Consider the following 18,618-nt stretch of genomic DNA (forward strand, 5'->3'; position numbering starts at 1 on the left):
TTTTCTTTCAATATCCTTCAAATAGGTTCATATTTCATAAGTTAGGTATGAGGAAATGTCCCGTCGAGTGTAAGAAATCAGCAACATAATTGAATTCTGAGAATATAAAGTACTTAATGTAGGTAATAATTTCTAAGGAAAAGAAGTGATTTTTACAAAAAACCAACATTTTACATAATATCAAAGTATGGAACGAATCACCCTGTATAGGTAAGTGAGAGATTCCTCGAACAGTATTCGTTACCTAGGTAACTGTTTACCTAGCAACATAATAAAATCAAAGAGTAACCAAGTTGGTTACTCTTTGATAAAATGTCAAAGGAAATTCACAACGACGTTTTAACGAGTAAGTTCATCGAATTTTCCAAATACCAAAGCAGAGATGAAGAAACAACTGGAATAAGTTTAAGACAGATTGATCTTTGGCTGAGACAAGCCTCAATTTTGGACATGAATCATGTAACCCCAACGGATACAGGTACAATATTTTTCAAGTTTGGGTGAGTAACCAAACTGCACTTTTTCTTGAATATTTAGCCAACAATTCATATTTCATCGCCTACTGGGTGAGAATGAACTTTTAAAAAAAATTCAAGGGGTGATTATTCCTTGTCAAAAAATAGTATGTGTCTTTCATATGGATTTTTTTTGTGCAGCTCCTAAATTATTTGTTTTCTCATAAACCATTACTTTTAGCAAGAGACCTTTCTTGTTCAACATAATGAATCATGCAAGCTGTAAATAACTATTCATTCACACCCTGTAACCTTTAAAGCAATGATGAACTTCAGCAAAAAGAAAAGAGTTTTTATAATATAAATCCAACAAAACTTTCAGAACTCGAACTATCAATTTCCAACAATTTCTTCAATTTTTGAGGGATCTAGTATCTGTTAGTGGTCACGCTCTGAGCGACATATTGAAAAAACTGGAATATTGCGAAGAGCCAATGGTGAGTTTGTCAGTATCACTTCAGTGAAAAGTTGCTCCTTTTTTTGTAGGAAGTGGAAGAACACGATTTCTGTGAAATTGAGACTATATCAACTAGGAGTCGAACTTCTAAAAAGAACTACCTGAGCGATTTAATGAAAGATATTTGAAGTGAATGTGATGTGGAGTTGAAATTTGTTATTGAGCTCATATACCTAAATTTCTGTATTATGTGAGTTGACACTTTGATGTATGAATAAACCCTAGCGCCATCTGAGAATTGACTTGAATCTCGTTTCTTGTTAGCTGGCGCTTGACAAAACCTCATCTGGAGTTGCAAACATTGCAGCTCGAATCTCCCAAAAGCCATTGGAGATCAGCAGGAAACCTCTATGTAAATTAGTTATCATTTTGCTTAAAAAAATTCAGCAGCATATAGAAACAGCACCTGATGAATAGAATAGAATAGAATAGAATTGAACTCAAATACATATATATTTCCATTATAAAAATACAAAAGTGTACATTATTGAGACAGAAAAACCAAAATATAAAAATATTGAGTCAAAATCCAATTACTAGACGCAAAATAAAATGCCCCTTATTCGATCATCTTTCATATGTGAACCTAGATGTAAATGTTCATTCATTTCTTGGCAGGAATGACTCCCTTGCAGTTTTGAATGAACTGATGAAGCCCCTTGCTCATGAAGAAAGGCCTGGCCATTCCATCATTGATCAGAGTATCTTCGCAGAAGCACATAAAGATTGAATCTATTGTGGCCTGTAAAGATTAAAACACATAACTTGAGATATACGTTGCAAGCATGACGAATAATGCACCTTATTTTTAAATTCCTCAAAATTATGTGTATTATTACTTATATTAAACAAAACTCACCTCGAAAATATTGAAAAATATTATTACTATACAAATAGTAAGAATACAGCATATGGCACCAACATTATAAGCTTGATGAGGATTCCCAGAGGCCTGTAAATAAATCATTCGAAAAATCAGAATGATTCATCAATAATTAGACTTGTTTTTTTACCGAAGCGATCCACAATGCAATAACACCTCCAACAACCATGATTACAAATTGTGCTATGACCAGCACGAAGCTTCCTATGGAGTTGATAGCAACAACGTTTTCTGCGTTAGATACCAGTAACATAACTGCACGTTTTCCAGATTTGAAGAATGACTGACCATGCATTGCTGAAATTAACAAAATAGTTAGGTATTTTCCCATCAAGTGCGGGCAAGATACTTTCCGCAAGAGTTAGGAACAATATTTTTTCTACAAGCGCTTGAAATATATAAATACACTGCGAAAAAAAATTAACGCACATTATGGAAATCTCAAATTTATTCTACAACTGAAGGTGTTCTCAATGATAATTATTTTTATCAGAATTATGCATGCATATGTTATCCACTTTCAACGGTTTTCTTCAATACAGATGTTTTTTCCCAGCAGGAATAAAAAAAGATGATATTATCATACTTTGAATGTTGCTCAATTCTAAAATCAGTTGTTCTCGATCAATTCTAGTGATCAATAGTTTTTCTTTCGTTTGATTTTCTACACTCGATCGCTATGCAACGCGAAACACGCAATTTGACCCAAGAGGAATGTGCCCAAGCGGTAGTTTGCGAGAAGAAGGGTGGACATACACAAGAATTGCAGAAAGGTTTGGAGTTTCCCATACAAGTGTGTCCAGAATGTTGCAGCGATTCAGGGAGACAGGTATGAATGTCCGAAGTCCAGGATAGGGTAGACCACACGGGTAACAACTGCCATTCAAGAACGTTACTTGAGAGTTTCTTCGTTGGGACAACGGTTTGCAACCGCTCGCCTAATTCAATTTCAGCTTGAGTTAACTCATGAGGTGCAAATTAGCACTCAGACAATAAGAAATCGCCTCAGAGAATATTATTTAAGGCCTCGTGTCGCGGCAAGAGGCCCAGCTCTTACCCCAGCTCATCGAAGGGCGCGTTTGGATTTTGCGAGAGAGCATATCCATTGGGAAGAGGCCGATTGGGAAAGAGTTCTCTCCACAAATGAGTCTAGATTCTGGCTCTACCATTGTGATCGACGTTCCCTTGTATACAGACGTCCACATGAAAGATATGCTCAGTGCAATTTCCTGAATACTACTGGTTTCGGGAGAGGATCGATTATGGTATAGGGTGGAATATCTTTGACTGCTCGCACAGACCTAGTGGTCGTTGATAATGGAGCTTTGAATGCTGATAAGTATATAAGGACCATTCTTGAAGAGCATGTAGTGCCATTTGTCCCATACATTGGTGAAAATTTCAATTTTATGGACGATAATGCCAGACCCCATCGTGCGCGCTCACATCGTTCAGGAGTACCTTGATGAGGTTGAAGTCTCTCGAATGGAATGGCCAGCAAGAAATCCAGATCTCAATCCGATTGAGCAGGTTTGGGACAACCTCAATAGAAGGCTGAGAAGTTCAGAAAATCATCCAGCTACTCTTAATGACTTAGGAATCCAACTCGGAGAAATCTGGGAAGGATTAGATTAGAACATTTAAGATCACTCATTTTGAGTATGAACCGTCGTTGCCTAGCTGTAATCAACGCAAGGGGTAGAAATACCAAGTATGAAATCACTTATCAGCATTTCAGTATTTTGAAGATTGTTCATTTCTCTTCTTTCACATAAGATTCGGTGAAATCCTGAATTTTTCTCCCAATTAATGTGTCTTGTTTCGTTCAAAACCTTCCCGAGAGAACAAATAAAATATGTTATAAAGTAAATGTAGAGTTAACTTTCATTAAAATTGAGATTTTCAGAATGTGCGTTAATTTTTTTGCGCATTCCAATTTTCCATTTCCATTTAACAAAACAGATCATATCTCATTTGATCAATTAATCTATGTCATTTGATTAATTCATATATAATGACAGACGTAATTCTGCATGTCGTTACCATGGTTTTCTCATCGTTGGCGTTCGGCGCATAGAGACACGGGAAAAACCCCTTCTAATCAAAAAAATCGGGGTGTTCTAATGCTAGGATATGGAGTGCATATAGGTTGTTTTTTAGATTCAAGAAAACACTTGGCGCAAGTTTATAATTTCAGATGATCTGAATTGTGAATATTGGAAAAAATAAACTGTCATGCTGAAAATTTCGAAAATGTTTGAGTTCTTCTCAGTACCTAAAGATATCAATAAATTCTTCATTCATTACTACTGGGCAACTTACCGGTTTGGATGTAAGCATTATTAGAAAACAGCTTCAAGAAAGCTATCAACTCGCCGCAGCAGCATTCAACCAACCATCTGGTTCTATTATTAGAAGATAGTGCTCTCAGGATCATGCGAATGATCTTGACAATAGTCAATATTAAAGATCCGATGAGTACAGTGCCCAAGTGGAATTTGATGAAATTCACGAAGGATGTCCACAAGGGAGAGTCCAAATAATTTTTATTCCTACGAATGAAGAAAAAGTTTTAGTGTATTTACTGACTCATTCTTCTTCAGCTCAAATTGAGACTTAAAACACAATCTTTAAAATAGCAATTGTTGAAAACGGATATTTAGGAACCAGTGAAGAATTTCTGTAACCAAAATCCTACGGAGAAAAAACGGATCAAATTTATCAATAGAACACTTGCTCTTTCAGAATATGTATCACATTTCACTCTATGGTTATTTTTATTGAGAGATAAACGACTCGAAAGCTGACCTTCGAAAAATCCTGAAAAAGCTCTGGGTTCAGTTAAAAATTCGTCAAGACCGAACGGTTGCACCTATAGATATATGAAATTCTCAGATTTATAACTAGAAAGACTTGCTCTTCCAGAATATGTATTACGTTTAGATCTACGATGACCCTGAAAGATACGCAAATGTCGCAACTAGAAATTTGGAAAATTCTCAAAAATATGGGGTCGCTTGAATCTAATTCTACGAAATCATTTTCAAGATATATTGATGTGAAATAATTACCTGGTGAAGAACCAAGCTGATATGGCACCGGCAATTATCATATATTGAGCACTAACCATGAATTGCATGAACCATGTGCAAACGAATATATTGTAGAGTATCGTAAATAGGATCGCTCCATTCAGTTCATAATCCAACTGATTTGGACGTATTTCCATGAGAACACTGGCAGTGAACGAATACAAAGTGAGAACGACAAGCACAATCATTGTTAAGGCTACTGCTGCGAATGTCTGAAAGATGTAAACATTTGTTGGTCTGTAAAATAATCAGGATAGTTTTGATGCTGGAAAATTAGAAGCTTTATGAATTTTTCACCACACAGAACCTATAAGATTAGGCCAACAAAATGAAAAAAAAAATTTGGTGCCGGAAATCTAACATCTTATTTTAGATGTTTTTAATGTGCTGGTTCCAAAAATGCCACCAGATTTTTTCTATCAGCTCTAGTTTCTGAGATACACGTTACAGGTTAAATGGTATATTTTTTTCTGATAAAGGACAACAAATGTGTTCTTTTACATAACGGTAACAAATTTGGCTCAATTCCTATTGGTCATTCTTCTACCATGAAGGAAGAATATGAAACAATAGCATTAGTCTTGAGAAAAATTAAATACGAAGAACATCAGTGGTCAATTTGTGTTGATTTAAAAATGATTAACTTCCTCCTTAGACAGCAGAGTGGTTATACAAAATATCCTTGTTTTTTGTGCCTTTGGGACAGCAGAGCTAAAAATGGCCTTCAAGAGATGTCATGATTCAAGGAATACAAAACGTGATCAACGAACCTTTGGTTTCAAGAGAAAAAATCTTACTTCCGCCCTTGCATATCAAGCTAGGCCTAATGAAGCAATTTGTGAAGGCTTTAAATCGAGATGGAAATTGTTTTGGGTATTTGTCACGTAAATTTCCTGGCATTAGCACGTAAAAACTAAAAGCTGGTATATTTGATGGTCCTCAAATAAGGCAACTTGTTAAAGATCCACAATTCACCACATCAATGAACGAGACTGAATCTAACGCTTGGAGTTCATTTGTTCAAGTAGTACAAAATTTTCTTGGCAATCATAAAGCAGAGAATTACGTAGAATTAGTGGAAACTATGCTTTCAAATTTTAATATTCTCGTCTGTAACATGAGTATAAAAGTTCACTACCTCCACAGCCACCTAGATCGTTTTCCAGAAAACTTAGGTGATTGTAGTGAAGAACAGGGGGAAAGATTCCATCAGGATATTAAAACTATGGAAGATCGTTATCAAGGACGATGGGATAGCCACATGATGGCGGACTACTGCTGGAGCCTTCAGCGAGACTGCCCTAGTAAACTCCATTCTAGAAAATCGTATAAAAGAAAATTTTTATGTGATTGGTGTAAATTAAGTTTTCGCAATAAATACTTAAATCCATGTGTCTTTGTTTTTTTTAACTGTCAATAGTAATATTGAGTAGTGTATATTATAACAGTTATAACGTAAATTATATACACAATTTTTTTTAAAAATCTCAAAAACTAGATCTGATAGACAAAATCTGAGAACTTTTTTACATTCTGCATCCAAAAATTACTGAGGAACAGTTAAAAAATCGCAGGCACCAAAATGTGTATTGGCCTGTGATCGATTAGGTACGAATTCTGATGATAAAGAAGTCCTTAATTTGTTTTCCCAAACTATACTTGACATATCTTTGATAAAAGCTCAACGGTTTGTGAGTTACTGCGATTCTTATGGAAAAAAATGGTGAAAACCTGAGTTCACAAAAACCCTTCATAATGATGATTTCATGAAAAACTTATCAGGAATTTGTACTGTATTTCTGCTCGAATCTTATTCCTGATAAGTTTTTCATTTAACCTTAATCATGGTTGAAAACCAAACTGATAACAGGAAAATTTTTCATCTACTCACCAGAACGGGCAAGTGGATCAGGCCCGGAATTTCAAAAATAGCTTTGGAGGCCTCTTTGAACAACTCAATGATGAGCTTCACTCTCTCAATCATACAAGAGACGAGAACGATTAAAAAAAGCACGAATATGCTTAAGCCACCAGCATAAATTAAATACTGATGGGCTTCATCTGACGTACTCGGGTAATAAAAATAAATCATCCTGTGGAAAAGAAGAAAAAAATTTATGAAAATCCCTCCAACCTCCAAACGCCAGTATGCACTGACTTCTTCAAGGGGGACTCAACGTTAATTCATATGTAGGTACCTACTTGTTTCAGTTATGGCTATAAAAATCAGAGAAATAAGTGAGCCTTAACGTTAAGCCTGCCTCAAATGAGTCCGTGCAAACAGGCATAATTCACTTCACATATTATTATTCTAAATGAGATTACATTGCGAACTAGAAAAAGAACCATAATACAGGATGGGCAAAATTCGTTGTCTACTGAAGGGATCTCGAGAACTATAGCAGCTAGAAGAAAACGGATGGCACATTCTCGAGCTCTTTTTTCCTTACTATTCCAAATCTGAAAACACTTACAGCCCAACGGTCATAGATTTTGAGTTATGAACGAAAATTGAAAAATTGTCATTTACAATGAAGCTGAATAACACGCTTATTTGAACTCGTATTCGAAATCCGTTGTTACATTCTATAGGCACTTTTTTATGAGGAATTCGAATATGATATTAATAAATTTTTTGATCCAGTCATTTTCGAGATACGACAGGGATTTCTGATTTTTCAAATGTAAACTATAGTTGAAAGTTCTTTCATCTTGCTGCAATTTTTTTGCTGATTTCAAAAATGTATCATATGTCGCTATTCACATAAATATAACGTAAGAAAAAATTCTATACTTTTTCCTGCTTTTCGATTCACTGTTGAATTATAAGTAGGCTGGGTAACCATAGCAACCGTTGAATATGCATTATATTTTGTGAACCTGAGCCTCTATGATTGAAATCACGGATTGCTGAATAAATATTTCGATGATTAATTTGCCATCGTTTCTTCTCGCGATGTTTGGCATACATTTCTTACGATGGTTCACAATTCGAACACTATCGTTGACAGAAATACCTATTTTTCATCATTATAATTATAGATAGCTATCGTATTTTATTTATAATATTACTGACTCTTAAAGTTTCTTTCATAAATAGAAAAACGGTAATTGAATAAATTTTCTTCTTTGATAATCAGACGAAAGTCTTTTATTCTCTTTAAAAGGTTATCGATCTCGAAATCGATATATAAAAAAAATAATCATTCGTCAGTCGGTGATTCCTATTACAGAAGGTTGAGTTCACATGGGATTATGTGGAGTTCACGAACCATAATGCATTTTCAACGGTCGCTATGGTTACGCCAGCCTACTGAAAATTCAACAGTGAATCGAAAAGCAGGAAAAAGTATTGAATTTTTTTCTTACGTTATATTCATGTGAATAGCGACATATGATACATTTTTGAAATCAGCAAAAAAATTGCAGCAAGATGAAAGAACTTTCAACTATAGTTTATATTTGAAAAATCAGAAATCCCTGTCGTATCTCGAAAATGACTGAATCAGAAAATTTATTGATATCATATTCGAATTCCTCATAAAAAAGTGCCTGTAGAATGTAACAGCGGATTTCGAATACGAGTTCAAATAAGCGAGTAGCGAGTTATTCAGCTTCATTGAAAATGACAATTTCTCAATTTTCGTTCATAACTCAAAATCTATGAACGTTAGGCTGGATCTGTTTTCAGTTTTGGATTAGTAAAAAAAAAGAGCTTGAGAATGTGCCGTCCGTTTTCTTCTAGCTGCTATAGTTCTCGAGATCCTTTCAGTAGACAACGAATTTTGATGTTTTAGCACTACAGCTTTTAAACCAGAGGAGATCGACAAAATCTGATACCTCATTCTCGTTCTCTTTTTCTGAGAAACTTACAATAGTAGTAGTGATTTTTTGCCACTTTCTTTTGTTTTCGAATTATAAGCAAAAATTGGAAAAATGGCGATATCGAAATAAATTTATATCTCCGCTAATACTGATGTTAGAGCTCTGAAATTGAAACATTATACAGGCATTTCGTTACGTAGAATCCAGTGGCGTGCTCGCCTTTTTAGCAGGATTTTTAATTACGAAGCTATTACCCAAAGTTATGTTTTTTTTTAATGGGAACACTAATTTTCTGTGCAATTTTTTGGAAGCTTAATTTTTTCTGATTTCAAAAATATATAACATTATATGGTTTGTATCAAAATAAATGATATAAAATTTCTTTTTTTTTTCTCAATATTTCTATGGTTTCAACTTTTGACGAGAACAGAAAAATAGAGTTTCCTATAACAAAAGCAGTCTCCTTCCGGCAATGTCATTCTTTCTATGCTTTTTACCAATTTTCACAAAATTTGAATTAAGATATATTTAATAAATTTTCATAATAATGAAAAGACTTATAGAAGAAGACAGTGGTAATCAAACGATGCTATATGTTTCTGTGCTCATCGAAAGTTGAAACCAAAGAAATATTGAGAAAAATGGTTTTTGACCATTTTCTATCATTTATATTGATACAAACCATATGATGTTATATATTTTTGAAATCAGAAAAAATTAAGCTTTCAAAAATTTGCACAGAAAACTAGTGTTTCCATTCAAAAAAACATATCTTTGGTTAATAGCTTCGTAATTAAAAATCCTGCTAAAAAGGCGAGCACTCCACTGCATTCTACGTAAAAAAGTGCTCTATCATCAGTATTAGCGGAGATATAAATTCATTTCAATGTCGCCATTTTTCCAATTTTTGCTTATAACCCGAAAACCAAAGAGAGTGGCCAAAAATGACTACTACAATTGTTAGTTTCTCAGAAAAAGAGAACGAGAATGGGGTATTAGATTTTGTGTATCTCCTGTGGTTTAAAAACTGTAGTGCTAAAACATCGAAATTTGCCCACCCTGTATAAACAGAGTGTGTCATAAAAAGGATGAAGGTCCAATAACTAGAAAATAAAATAAATAGGTACTACAAAAATGTGTATAAGACATCTTAGACACAAACTTTGGTGAACAAAGTAGCCAACATACACGCCAGAAAGAGGGTACAAACACCATGTACTTACTGACCCAGAATCTTTCTGTAGTATAGGAAAATGCTCCTATAAGAAAGAGTTTCTGGAGAAGGAAGAAACCAAAAGAGAAACACTCTGTAGGAATTTTCCTGGAATGGATCATTCCAAAAAGTTCCTTCGCGACTTTGAAACTAAAGGTGAGCATATGGTGAGAGGTAGCAAAAAATTTCTGGATACTGTTTCGAAGAATAAGGATCAGACTTACCATAAGCGACCAGCGAATATCATCAGAACTCCGATTGAACCTATAAGAAGACCCCAGACGGTGTAATCTACTGCATACCTGAAGAGCAGGATCATTCCGAAGCATAATGCTGCAATTATTTCAAATTAACTTACACCCCATTTGATGACTCCTTTATTGTTGTTCATTATTTCACATTATGAACTTTTGGAACAATGAAAATAGCCGCTTAGGTCGAAAAGCAACACTTTTATCGGCTACATTTTGCAATATCAAGAAAATACCTTTCTCTGAAGAGAAGATTAGATGTTCGAGGAAATCTTCGATACTTACAACAGGTTATGATCACGGAAAGCACGATGACCCACCACGCTTCCTCTACACCATTTATGATTTTCTGGAACAAAAATCTTTACATTATAACAAAGTAGCGAAGTGTCTTTCAAATTCGCAAATCTTTTTATTTTAGTATTTGGTAATAGATTAATATAAGCTCATATTGTGTAGTATGTAGTATAATTATGTAGATTGTCTTGGAGCCAAAAAGAACGGTATAATTAATATGAATATAACGTGCGTTCAAAAAAATTCGTCGTCAAGTAGGCTATGGAATTTTGAACGTCGATATTTCGTGTCTAAACGTAATTCTTAGCTCGTGCTATACTATTTTCCAGGTGAACTGTCATTTTAGCATTTTGGATTGTTGTTGAATTAATTATCAGCAAATTATATATATGGTTTTTACGGACGTGTGAAAGGCTTTTACTTCAAAATTGGGAAGAAAATTGAAAGAGAATGGAAATATTCTGTTCCGGCGACTTAATAGAAGCCTATGTTGCTGTAGATTATTAAGTATGAATTTTTCCATTGTACTGTTTTGCGATGTGTTGACGAAACAGGTATGTTCAAACAAAAAAGGAAGTGGTCGACCAAAGAAGAAAACTCCAGAGTTCAGCAATAATGAAAACATGATGACAGAAGCTCGACAAACCTCTGTTCAGGTTTTATCTCAAGGTGGCTGGAGTATCCGTTGGCATATGTCACATGTCACCCGATTTTGAAAAAAAAGATATCTATTTCTTTCCATAAAGATTGAAATGTTATCAGAAAACTGAAAAGGTTGTGATTACCTAACCTTGTAGCATACAAGAAAAATTGGAGTTCAGTATGTATCAGTCAGAGGCAAAATGTGGACCTACTTTCTTTTATGGAACTTTTTATACCTGAATTGAATTTTAATAAATTGTCCAATAGCTATTTTCATGTAATTCAGTTCTTTTAGTGCAGTCATGGATTTTCAGTAATGACTGAACCAATTTAATATTTATAGAGAATTATTAAACATATTATTGAGATTCTTACTGTGATTTATTCACATGACTGAAGTAGCTAGAACCTTCTCACAAAAAAAACCATAATACCACGATCAATTCAAGATTCATGTCTCTTACTCATGAAAATAGTGGACGGTTAAAATTTTTACGAAGAATATTTCTAACCGCCTCAGATTGTTTGGATTCTTGACATCTTACTCAATGAAAGAAATGCTTTTCGAACGTTGGGTGAAATTTACAGGTAACTTTTTCTAAAAAGTGCCTTTTCGTACAAAATTACGATATATATAGTTTAATGTCATCATTGTTTACATTTTGGGAAGATGAAGTAATTCAAGGAAGACATACGTTCAGCCACTGAACATCAGCCTTCAAAATTTCATAGCCTACTCGACGACGAATTTTTTTGAACGCACGTTATTTGACCTTTAACAAGACCGTTTTGATCATTCTGAAGAACAATTACATGTCACATAAATAATAGTGAACTCACTTCGTATTCTGCAGCGTCGCTCTTGTTCAAGTTGTCCTCACAAGAAACTTCTTCAAATCTGTAAAGAAAACGTTTTTCAGAGAAATAGAAAGTTACCGTTTTCCGAAGAAGTAAGCTTACCCTGGTATATTTCCAGGTGGACATTTTTCTACACATATTTTATGGTGAAAAACGGAGGTAGGTAAATAATCATTACGTATTTTTTGATACGTCGCCAGATACCTGAAAAAAAGGCACAATGATCATATGTTTAATTCTGTGAGCCTTCATTCGAATTTTGGTCTTCTGAATGTAAATATTCAGCACATTGACTCTGAACTTACTTTTTTTCCGTGAAATCTTGTCCTGTACAATTCCATTCATCGTATTTTTCATTTTTATAACCACAGAAGTTGCCGCAGTCATCTGAACCAGCCAAGTGTTTGAAATCAGCGTGGTTTAAGGTATAAATCATAAAAGGTATCTGAAAATATATTTAAAAAAAAATAAAACCGATAACTTGGATTTTCGTACATGCAATCATAGCTTTTTGTTCTGTTTGAACGTTTGAAGCACGAAATATTTCAGATTCTACTCACCAAGATCACGACGAGTGTGATGAATGTAACAACATATTTTTTATCAGTGCGCCTTCTGTTTTCGGGCCTTAGTGGTATCTCCAAGTTGTCTAGAGTGGATTCATACTGCCTGAACCTGTTTAGCTGTAAATATTATTGAGGAATAATAACTTAAAACTGAAAAAAATGACTTAACACGAGTTATTCAAACACGATACGTGTTTCGCTATCACAGTAACATCTTCAGGGGGGCGAAGGTAAAAGTAAAGTATTTGGTATTGAACGAAAAGATATACAGGGTGGTTCAACGAAAACCTAACACCTCAATTTCCCGACTTTAAAATGAAAATGTAGAAAATCAGTCTTCTCTCGCCCATCTGAAGATGCTACTGTGGTAGCGAAACATGTCTCGTGGTTGAATAACTCATGCATGTGGTGAAAATCAGATCGTTCAGTTTTTTAATTTAATATTGAGAAAGGTGGAAAAATATAATTATTTTTTTTTTATTCCGAAAGTTTATGATTCTAAACAGTAAACCGAAATAACTTTGTAAGATGAGAAATATTGTGAAGATCCGTTAAATATTCCGGCTTTCATTTCGATTTAAAGTTCTCGCCCTGCAAAAGGTGCCTTACAAACAAATAAAGGATGTATTGTAGATAAAGGCATGGCAAAATAGCCATGCTGATATGGTTAGCTCGTGAAGATATCATCATTATCGTGCATCGAAGAATTGATATAATATTTTATCAATGTATATTATGATTAAGTGTTGAAGTCTCAATTCAGCTTTATAGTTGTAGGTCAGAATGAATTGAGTAAAAACTATTACTTGGAAGTATAAGAAAGGCTCATTCGATTCATTATTAGACACAATAATTAAATTTTGAAATATTAAATGGAAACATAAAAACCCCACTTCAAATTTTGTTCGTTAGATTTCGAAAACGGAAGAAATAAGCGCTCAAATTGGTAGGTATACTTCATTCAATTTCATTTTAGCAGTCGGTTGGCCATGGAAATTTGACACATTTCACTCTGTACACATAGACATAGAGACATGGACTGTGCCTTCCCTTTATATCTATGCATGAAATACGGTCAAAAAAAGTGACAGAGAGAAAAACACGTCGGGAATGCAGTTGTCTTTTTCTAGAATTTCGATTGGTCTACACTCACCTCTATGTGAACAAAAAAGAGAAAGGTAATGTCCCGACGAGCTTTTCTCTCTTTCTAATAAATAGCCAATTTCATGCTGGCATTGCTCAGTCCATGTCTCTATGTCTATGTCTGTATAGTACGGAAATGTGGGGTTATGAAGCTTGTCAAAACATTTTTGGGTTTTAAATCAACGCTATGTTGCCCGTTCTACGTAAAAGTTTCTGTTATTACGTATTTTATCACAATGTCGAATCTCTTCGGAAAATATGTGACGAACATAATTGAAGTTTATAACATCAGTTTGTATAAACATGAATCATAAAGGCATACCAAATCCCGTTATTTGCATGGATAATACAAGAGATCAGTATAATATCATAATATGCACTAGCTTGAGGAGAGTTAATGTTCGTTATCTTGTTTGGCTTACATCATTTGTAGATTTCAAAAATATTAACCAGAAGATGAAATGCATATGATGCAGTGGTGGGAAATGGATTTCTCCCGAAGGAATTAACATATAATTACAAGAATGTTAAATTCTTCAACAAAAATCATCTTGCATCAATATAAGTAAAAGGAATTGAAGGAAGTTTCAAGTTAAGATGCAACTTCACCGTTGAACAAAAATTTCACATGAATAAACAAGTAACAGGGCAACTTGCGCGTATTTGTGGCTATTCATCTTAATACATTGATGTAATAATAATAATTAGGTATTTATTAGTACCTCATCAAGACATTCACATTGTATAGGACAAGTCAAATGAAAAATAAAAAAATCCATTTTAGGGAACATTCTCCGATGACATTTATCGAAAATCCGGTAGTAAACTTTTCGCATTAATTCACTCAAACATAAAATTCTCAAATGCCACCACTTTTTTGGGTCTCCCAATAGAAGGAAATTCTTTGTCATCCTCTTCATTCACAATCTTTCTGATTGTGGAAAAATTCAGCTGAAATATAAGTCTTTTAGATTCAGATGAAACATTATATAAATTCTCTTACATTGAATATGTTCGCTACCGTCTGACGTATTGTGGATTTTAGAATATAAGGGTATACTGGGTATAACTATTTGAATGAGCGGACCTGAATTCTAAATAGCACTTCCTGAAACCCTATCTCTTTTTTCAATCACTTTCGGTATTTTTGTTGTAATAAAAATTGATATTAATTGTGGCAACGGCGTTATAACATTAACGATATTTCATGAGTGCCAACCTAACTTCGTGCTAGTTACAAAAACTTGAGAAAATTATTTCATGGCCAACCGACTGCTAAAATAAATTTGAATGAAATATAGGTACTTATGAGACGCTGGCTTTCCTATAGTTTTTCTTGATTGGAAATCGATTTTCTGTGAACTTACCTCTTCAATTGGACTTTCTTGATCCATTTTGAAGATGAATCAACGATATCTGGAATTAAAAACGTAAACAAGTTAACGTTAAAATCAATCTGAAATAGAGCTATGAATAATCATAGCTAGCTATGAGCTATGAATAATCTAGCATAAGACGTAGAATTCCGAAATAATATTGCTAACGTATATCTTATTGCAGCTTGAAACTGAAGGTGCAATATATGAACTGATAACATCAATAAAGATAAGATTATTCGAAGGACTGGTCGTGCTTGTTTCATATATTTTCCGGCACTATTTCTCAGTAACCCTGCATACCAACTATCCCTATTATATGGTACATATGGTACATAGTCTGATCATATAGAAGATACCAAAAATTGAGATGAATACGAATGCTCTCTAATTATAGGGAAGTGCGTAATTAATGAAAAAAGTATTTATAATCAGAATATTTTCGAAGTAGGAATAACTATACTAAGTCTCTTAGAAAACAGAACACCCAACATGAGTTAAAAGTTAAAGACTGCTTAAAAGTTCCATTAAATTTCTTATGAAAAAGTGCTTCTATTAGGAGAATCATATCTTACCTTCGAACTATCATAAAACTAGAGGCGCGCAAAATATTTCACTAAATCAGTGTTGATATGATACAGAAATGTTTTTGAAGCTTGTTCTAAGAACGATGAATACCAAATCAAAATTCCGAGAAGACTTTTCAACATTGAATGCGAGATAGAGTCATTATCTTATCTAAGTATACTTTTTTTTATTCTGTGCCTTATTGATTTCCAAAAATTCCATATTCCATAATAGAGACTATATAGATTGTAAGAATCACAAGAAAATTTTCTCCAGAAACCATAGCAGACCCTCCACATCAATATTCTTCATTTTTAATATTCATGTCAATGAAAAAAAAATTTGGAACCTTTGAACTGCGAACTATATTCTCAAGTCGGGGAATCCCAGAATTCCTAGAACTATACAGACGTCACCAGAACTGGTGTAAACAATTCTTACCGTTGTTCTGGCATGTAATTTGATATCGATATAAGTATATACTGAAACTTACAGATAACTTACAGAAATATTGGATAAGTCTTTTCAAAATGTATCTAGCAGATCAGGAACAAAACGAAAAACACATATTCACATCCAACAACATTCGGTGATTCGTCCAAAGCGCTGATAAGTATCTACAACAGAAATCGACTCAGCTAAAGCAAGATTTACTCAAAATAACATCTAACATCATTGTTGCCAAGTCTACAAGCTGAAAATCAGTATACGTTAAGGGGAATCAAGAATACCCATTCAAAAACGGCATTCACTAGTTCCTAATTTACGCTTTCAATTTCTTACGTGAAGCCTTGATTTTTTTTAAATTGAAGTTAAAGGACGTCTTGATGTCACCCCATGTCTTTTTTTTCCAATTTAGTTGTTTCTTTACGAGAAAAAAAACTTGAACTTCAGTGTCAATAAAACTTGTTTTCACAATCATTTTTTGATGGTTTTTCGACATGTTTCGATAAAAATAGCGACGGGGTGACATCGGCGATTCCATTCTTTATACAGGGTGGTCCAGATCGTAGCCAAGAAATTTTAAACACGTATTCTACATCAAAAATATGCCCCTGTTTGTCATATAAACATATGTCGAGAAATGTTTCCTCTCCGAGATACGGGGTGTTAAAATTACAGTAGAATCCGCTTATAATGACATTGAGGGGAAATGAAAAACACGTCATAATAACCGGAAGTCACAAAAAGCTAAATTGATGATATTTTTTATGGATTCAATTTGAGAGAAAAACGACAAATTATATGTTTCCTTTATTGAAAAAATTTAAAATTATCAGCTAAATATGAAGAACTTTTTCGTTTTTACAAAAAAATCTGATATATCTCGTATCGTATCAAACCTCGTCGCATGAAAAGGGGTGGGGTGGCTTGAGAAAACGATCGAGATGTCACTATAACCGGATAAATTTTCTACAAATAATGTTGTTGTATCTGAAATCATGTCATTGTAAGCGACATGTCATTATAAGCGAAGTCATTAAATCCGAACCCTGTTGTAAGGAGTTTTGAATGAAACCAAACTTAACACTGCAATTGCGTCATAATAAGCGATTGGTCAATATAGCCGGCGTCATAATAATCGGATTCTACTGTATAGAAAAAAAAATGTTTTTTATTAATAACTCTCACACTCTGCTTGAAATATTTTTATGAAATTTGAGAAATAGGTTTTGAGCGTCAAGGAGCACTTTTTGCATAATATCATTTCTTTTTTATTCTACCCCTGGCGTCCGTACTGCACCGAGACTGAATATTTTCAGATGAAAAAATAATACGCCTCTGGTTTCTCCGACAATAAAAATTACTATTCAAATCCTTATTCAATTTGGAGCAAATTCGGTCTCTTGACTTTTTGCTGTGCGAGGCACCGTTTCCGGTTAAAAAATAAAACACATTCTCAGGCATGAAGAAATCACCAAAATTTGATATGGTAGGTACATAAAAATAATGAAAGAATAACAGTATTTGATATTCACACAGGGTAAATACTTATCATTCGATACATAATAATATTAAGACTATTTTGCTATATCAAATTTTGGCGATTTCTTCATGTCTGTGAATGTGTTTTATTTTTTTAACCGGAAACGGTGCCTCGTACAGCAAAAAGTCAAGAGACCGAATTTGCTCCAAATTAAATAAGGATTTGAATCGTAATTTTCATTGTCTTAAAAACCAGTGGCGTATCATTTTTTTATCTGAAAATATTCAGTCCCGCTGCAGTACGAACGCCACTGGTAGAATAAAAAAGAAATGATATTATGCAAAAAATGCTCCAAGTCGCTCAAAACCTATTTCTCAAATTTCATAAAAATATTTCAAGCAGTGTGAGAGTTATTAATAAAAAACATTGTTTTTTCTATAATTTTAACACCCCGTATCTCGGAGAGGAAACATTTCTCGACATATGTTTATATAACAAACTAGGGCTTATTTTTGACGTAGAATACGTGGTTAAAATTTCTTGGGTACGATCTGGACCATCCTGTATATTGCAAAGATTTTCATAGCACTATATGTCAAAATTACGCTGAAATTCAGGAATAAATGAAAATTATTCAATATTCCTAATATTACCTATCACGTGGTAATTTCTACTACAAAGATGTGACACCAAAGATTATAAAGTTACCTAACCTAACCTAACTCTATAATCTTTGCTTTGATGTGACAAATTTTCGTATTTGGGGTAGCATCCGTAAAGCAACCAATGTCGATCGTCTTGATCTCGAATCGTATGTACTACTTCCCCCTAAGCAATGGAGAAGCAAAGCTCTCTTGCGAGGAGATCAAACTGACAAAAATAATTCGAAAAAAATAGTTCGATAATGCAACCATATCGCGTTACAGTACTTCGAAGGGTGTGCGCCTATAATTTCTAAGCGTTTTGATCCAACAAATACAAATGAATACAAACTGTCCTACTGGTA

At 34.0% G+C, this 18,618-nt stretch overlaps 2 protein-coding genes across 4 annotated transcripts; one reads left to right on the plus strand and one right to left on the minus strand.

Moving 5' to 3' along the window:
- Positions 1-43: 43 nt before the first annotated feature.
- LOC123315339 lies at positions 44-1,421 on the plus strand. Of its 2 annotated transcripts, XR_006537942.1 has the most exons (4): positions 44-500; positions 838-952; positions 1,002-1,162; positions 1,237-1,421. XR_006537942.1 is itself a non-coding variant. In XM_044901002.1 (3 exons), exons 1-3 carry the CDS (start codon positions 313-315, stop codon positions 1,098-1,100), a joined length of 402 nt encoding a protein of 133 aa, XP_044756937.1. In that variant the 5' UTR covers positions 48-312; the 3' UTR covers positions 1,101-1,214. The 2 variants fall into 2 exon arrangements, 1 of the variants encoding a protein (XP_044756937.1); XM_044901002.1 differs by lacking the exon at positions 1,237-1,421 and having other exon boundaries at positions 48-500; positions 1,002-1,214.
- On the minus strand, positions 1,407-16,298 carry LOC123315327 (choline transporter-like protein 1). 2 transcript variants are annotated; one of them, XM_044900986.1, is made up of 14 exons: positions 16,190-16,298; positions 15,110-15,158; positions 12,594-12,716; positions 12,339-12,478; positions 12,136-12,237; positions 12,016-12,073; positions 10,522-10,585; positions 10,210-10,318; positions 6,839-7,040; positions 4,927-5,159; positions 4,178-4,407; positions 1,986-2,152; positions 1,832-1,924; positions 1,407-1,714 (listed from the first exon to the last, which is right to left on the minus strand). In XM_044900986.1, exons 2-14 carry the CDS (start codon positions 15,134-15,136, stop codon positions 1,577-1,579), a joined length of 1,686 nt encoding a protein of 561 aa, XP_044756921.1. In that variant the 5' UTR covers positions 15,137-15,158; positions 16,190-16,298; the 3' UTR covers positions 1,407-1,576. The 2 variants fall into 2 exon arrangements, with proteins under 2 accessions (XP_044756921.1, XP_044756927.1); XM_044900992.1 differs by lacking the exon at positions 16,190-16,298 and adding an exon at positions 15,694-15,756 and having other exon boundaries at positions 15,110-15,159.
- Between the last annotated feature and the right edge of the window lie 2,320 nt (positions 16,299-18,618).

Source organism: Coccinella septempunctata, chromosome 1, assembly GCF_907165205.1.
Source record: "Coccinella septempunctata chromosome 1, icCocSept1.1, whole genome shotgun sequence".
Classification (NCBI taxonomy): domain Eukaryota; kingdom Metazoa; phylum Arthropoda; class Insecta; order Coleoptera; family Coccinellidae; genus Coccinella; species Coccinella septempunctata.

Excerpts from the sequence above, each read along its gene's own strand:
- LOC123315339 (XM_044901002.1), top strand. The coding sequence starts at position 313 with ATGTCAAAGGAAATTCACAACGACGTTTTAACGAGTAAGTTCATCGAA. Across the intron at positions 501-837 it reads ACAATATTTTTCAAGTTTGG|AACTCGAACTATCAATTTCC; the intron begins GTGAGTAACCAA and ends CAAAACTTTCAG. Across the intron at positions 953-1,001 it reads AATATTGCGAAGAGCCAATG|GAAGTGGAAGAACACGATTT; the intron begins GTGAGTTTGTCA and ends CTTTTTTTGTAG.
- LOC123315327 (XM_044900986.1), bottom strand. The coding sequence starts at position 15,136 with ATGGATCAAGAAAGTCCAATTGAAGAG. Across the intron at positions 12,238-12,338 it reads CAAGATTTCACGGAAAAAAA|GTATCTGGCGACGTATCAAA; the intron begins GTAAGTTCAGAG and ends CCTTTTTTTCAG. Across the intron at positions 10,319-10,521 it reads TTCCGTGATCATAACCTGTT|CATTATGCTTCGGAATGATC; the intron begins GTAAGTATCGAA and ends AAATAATTGCAG.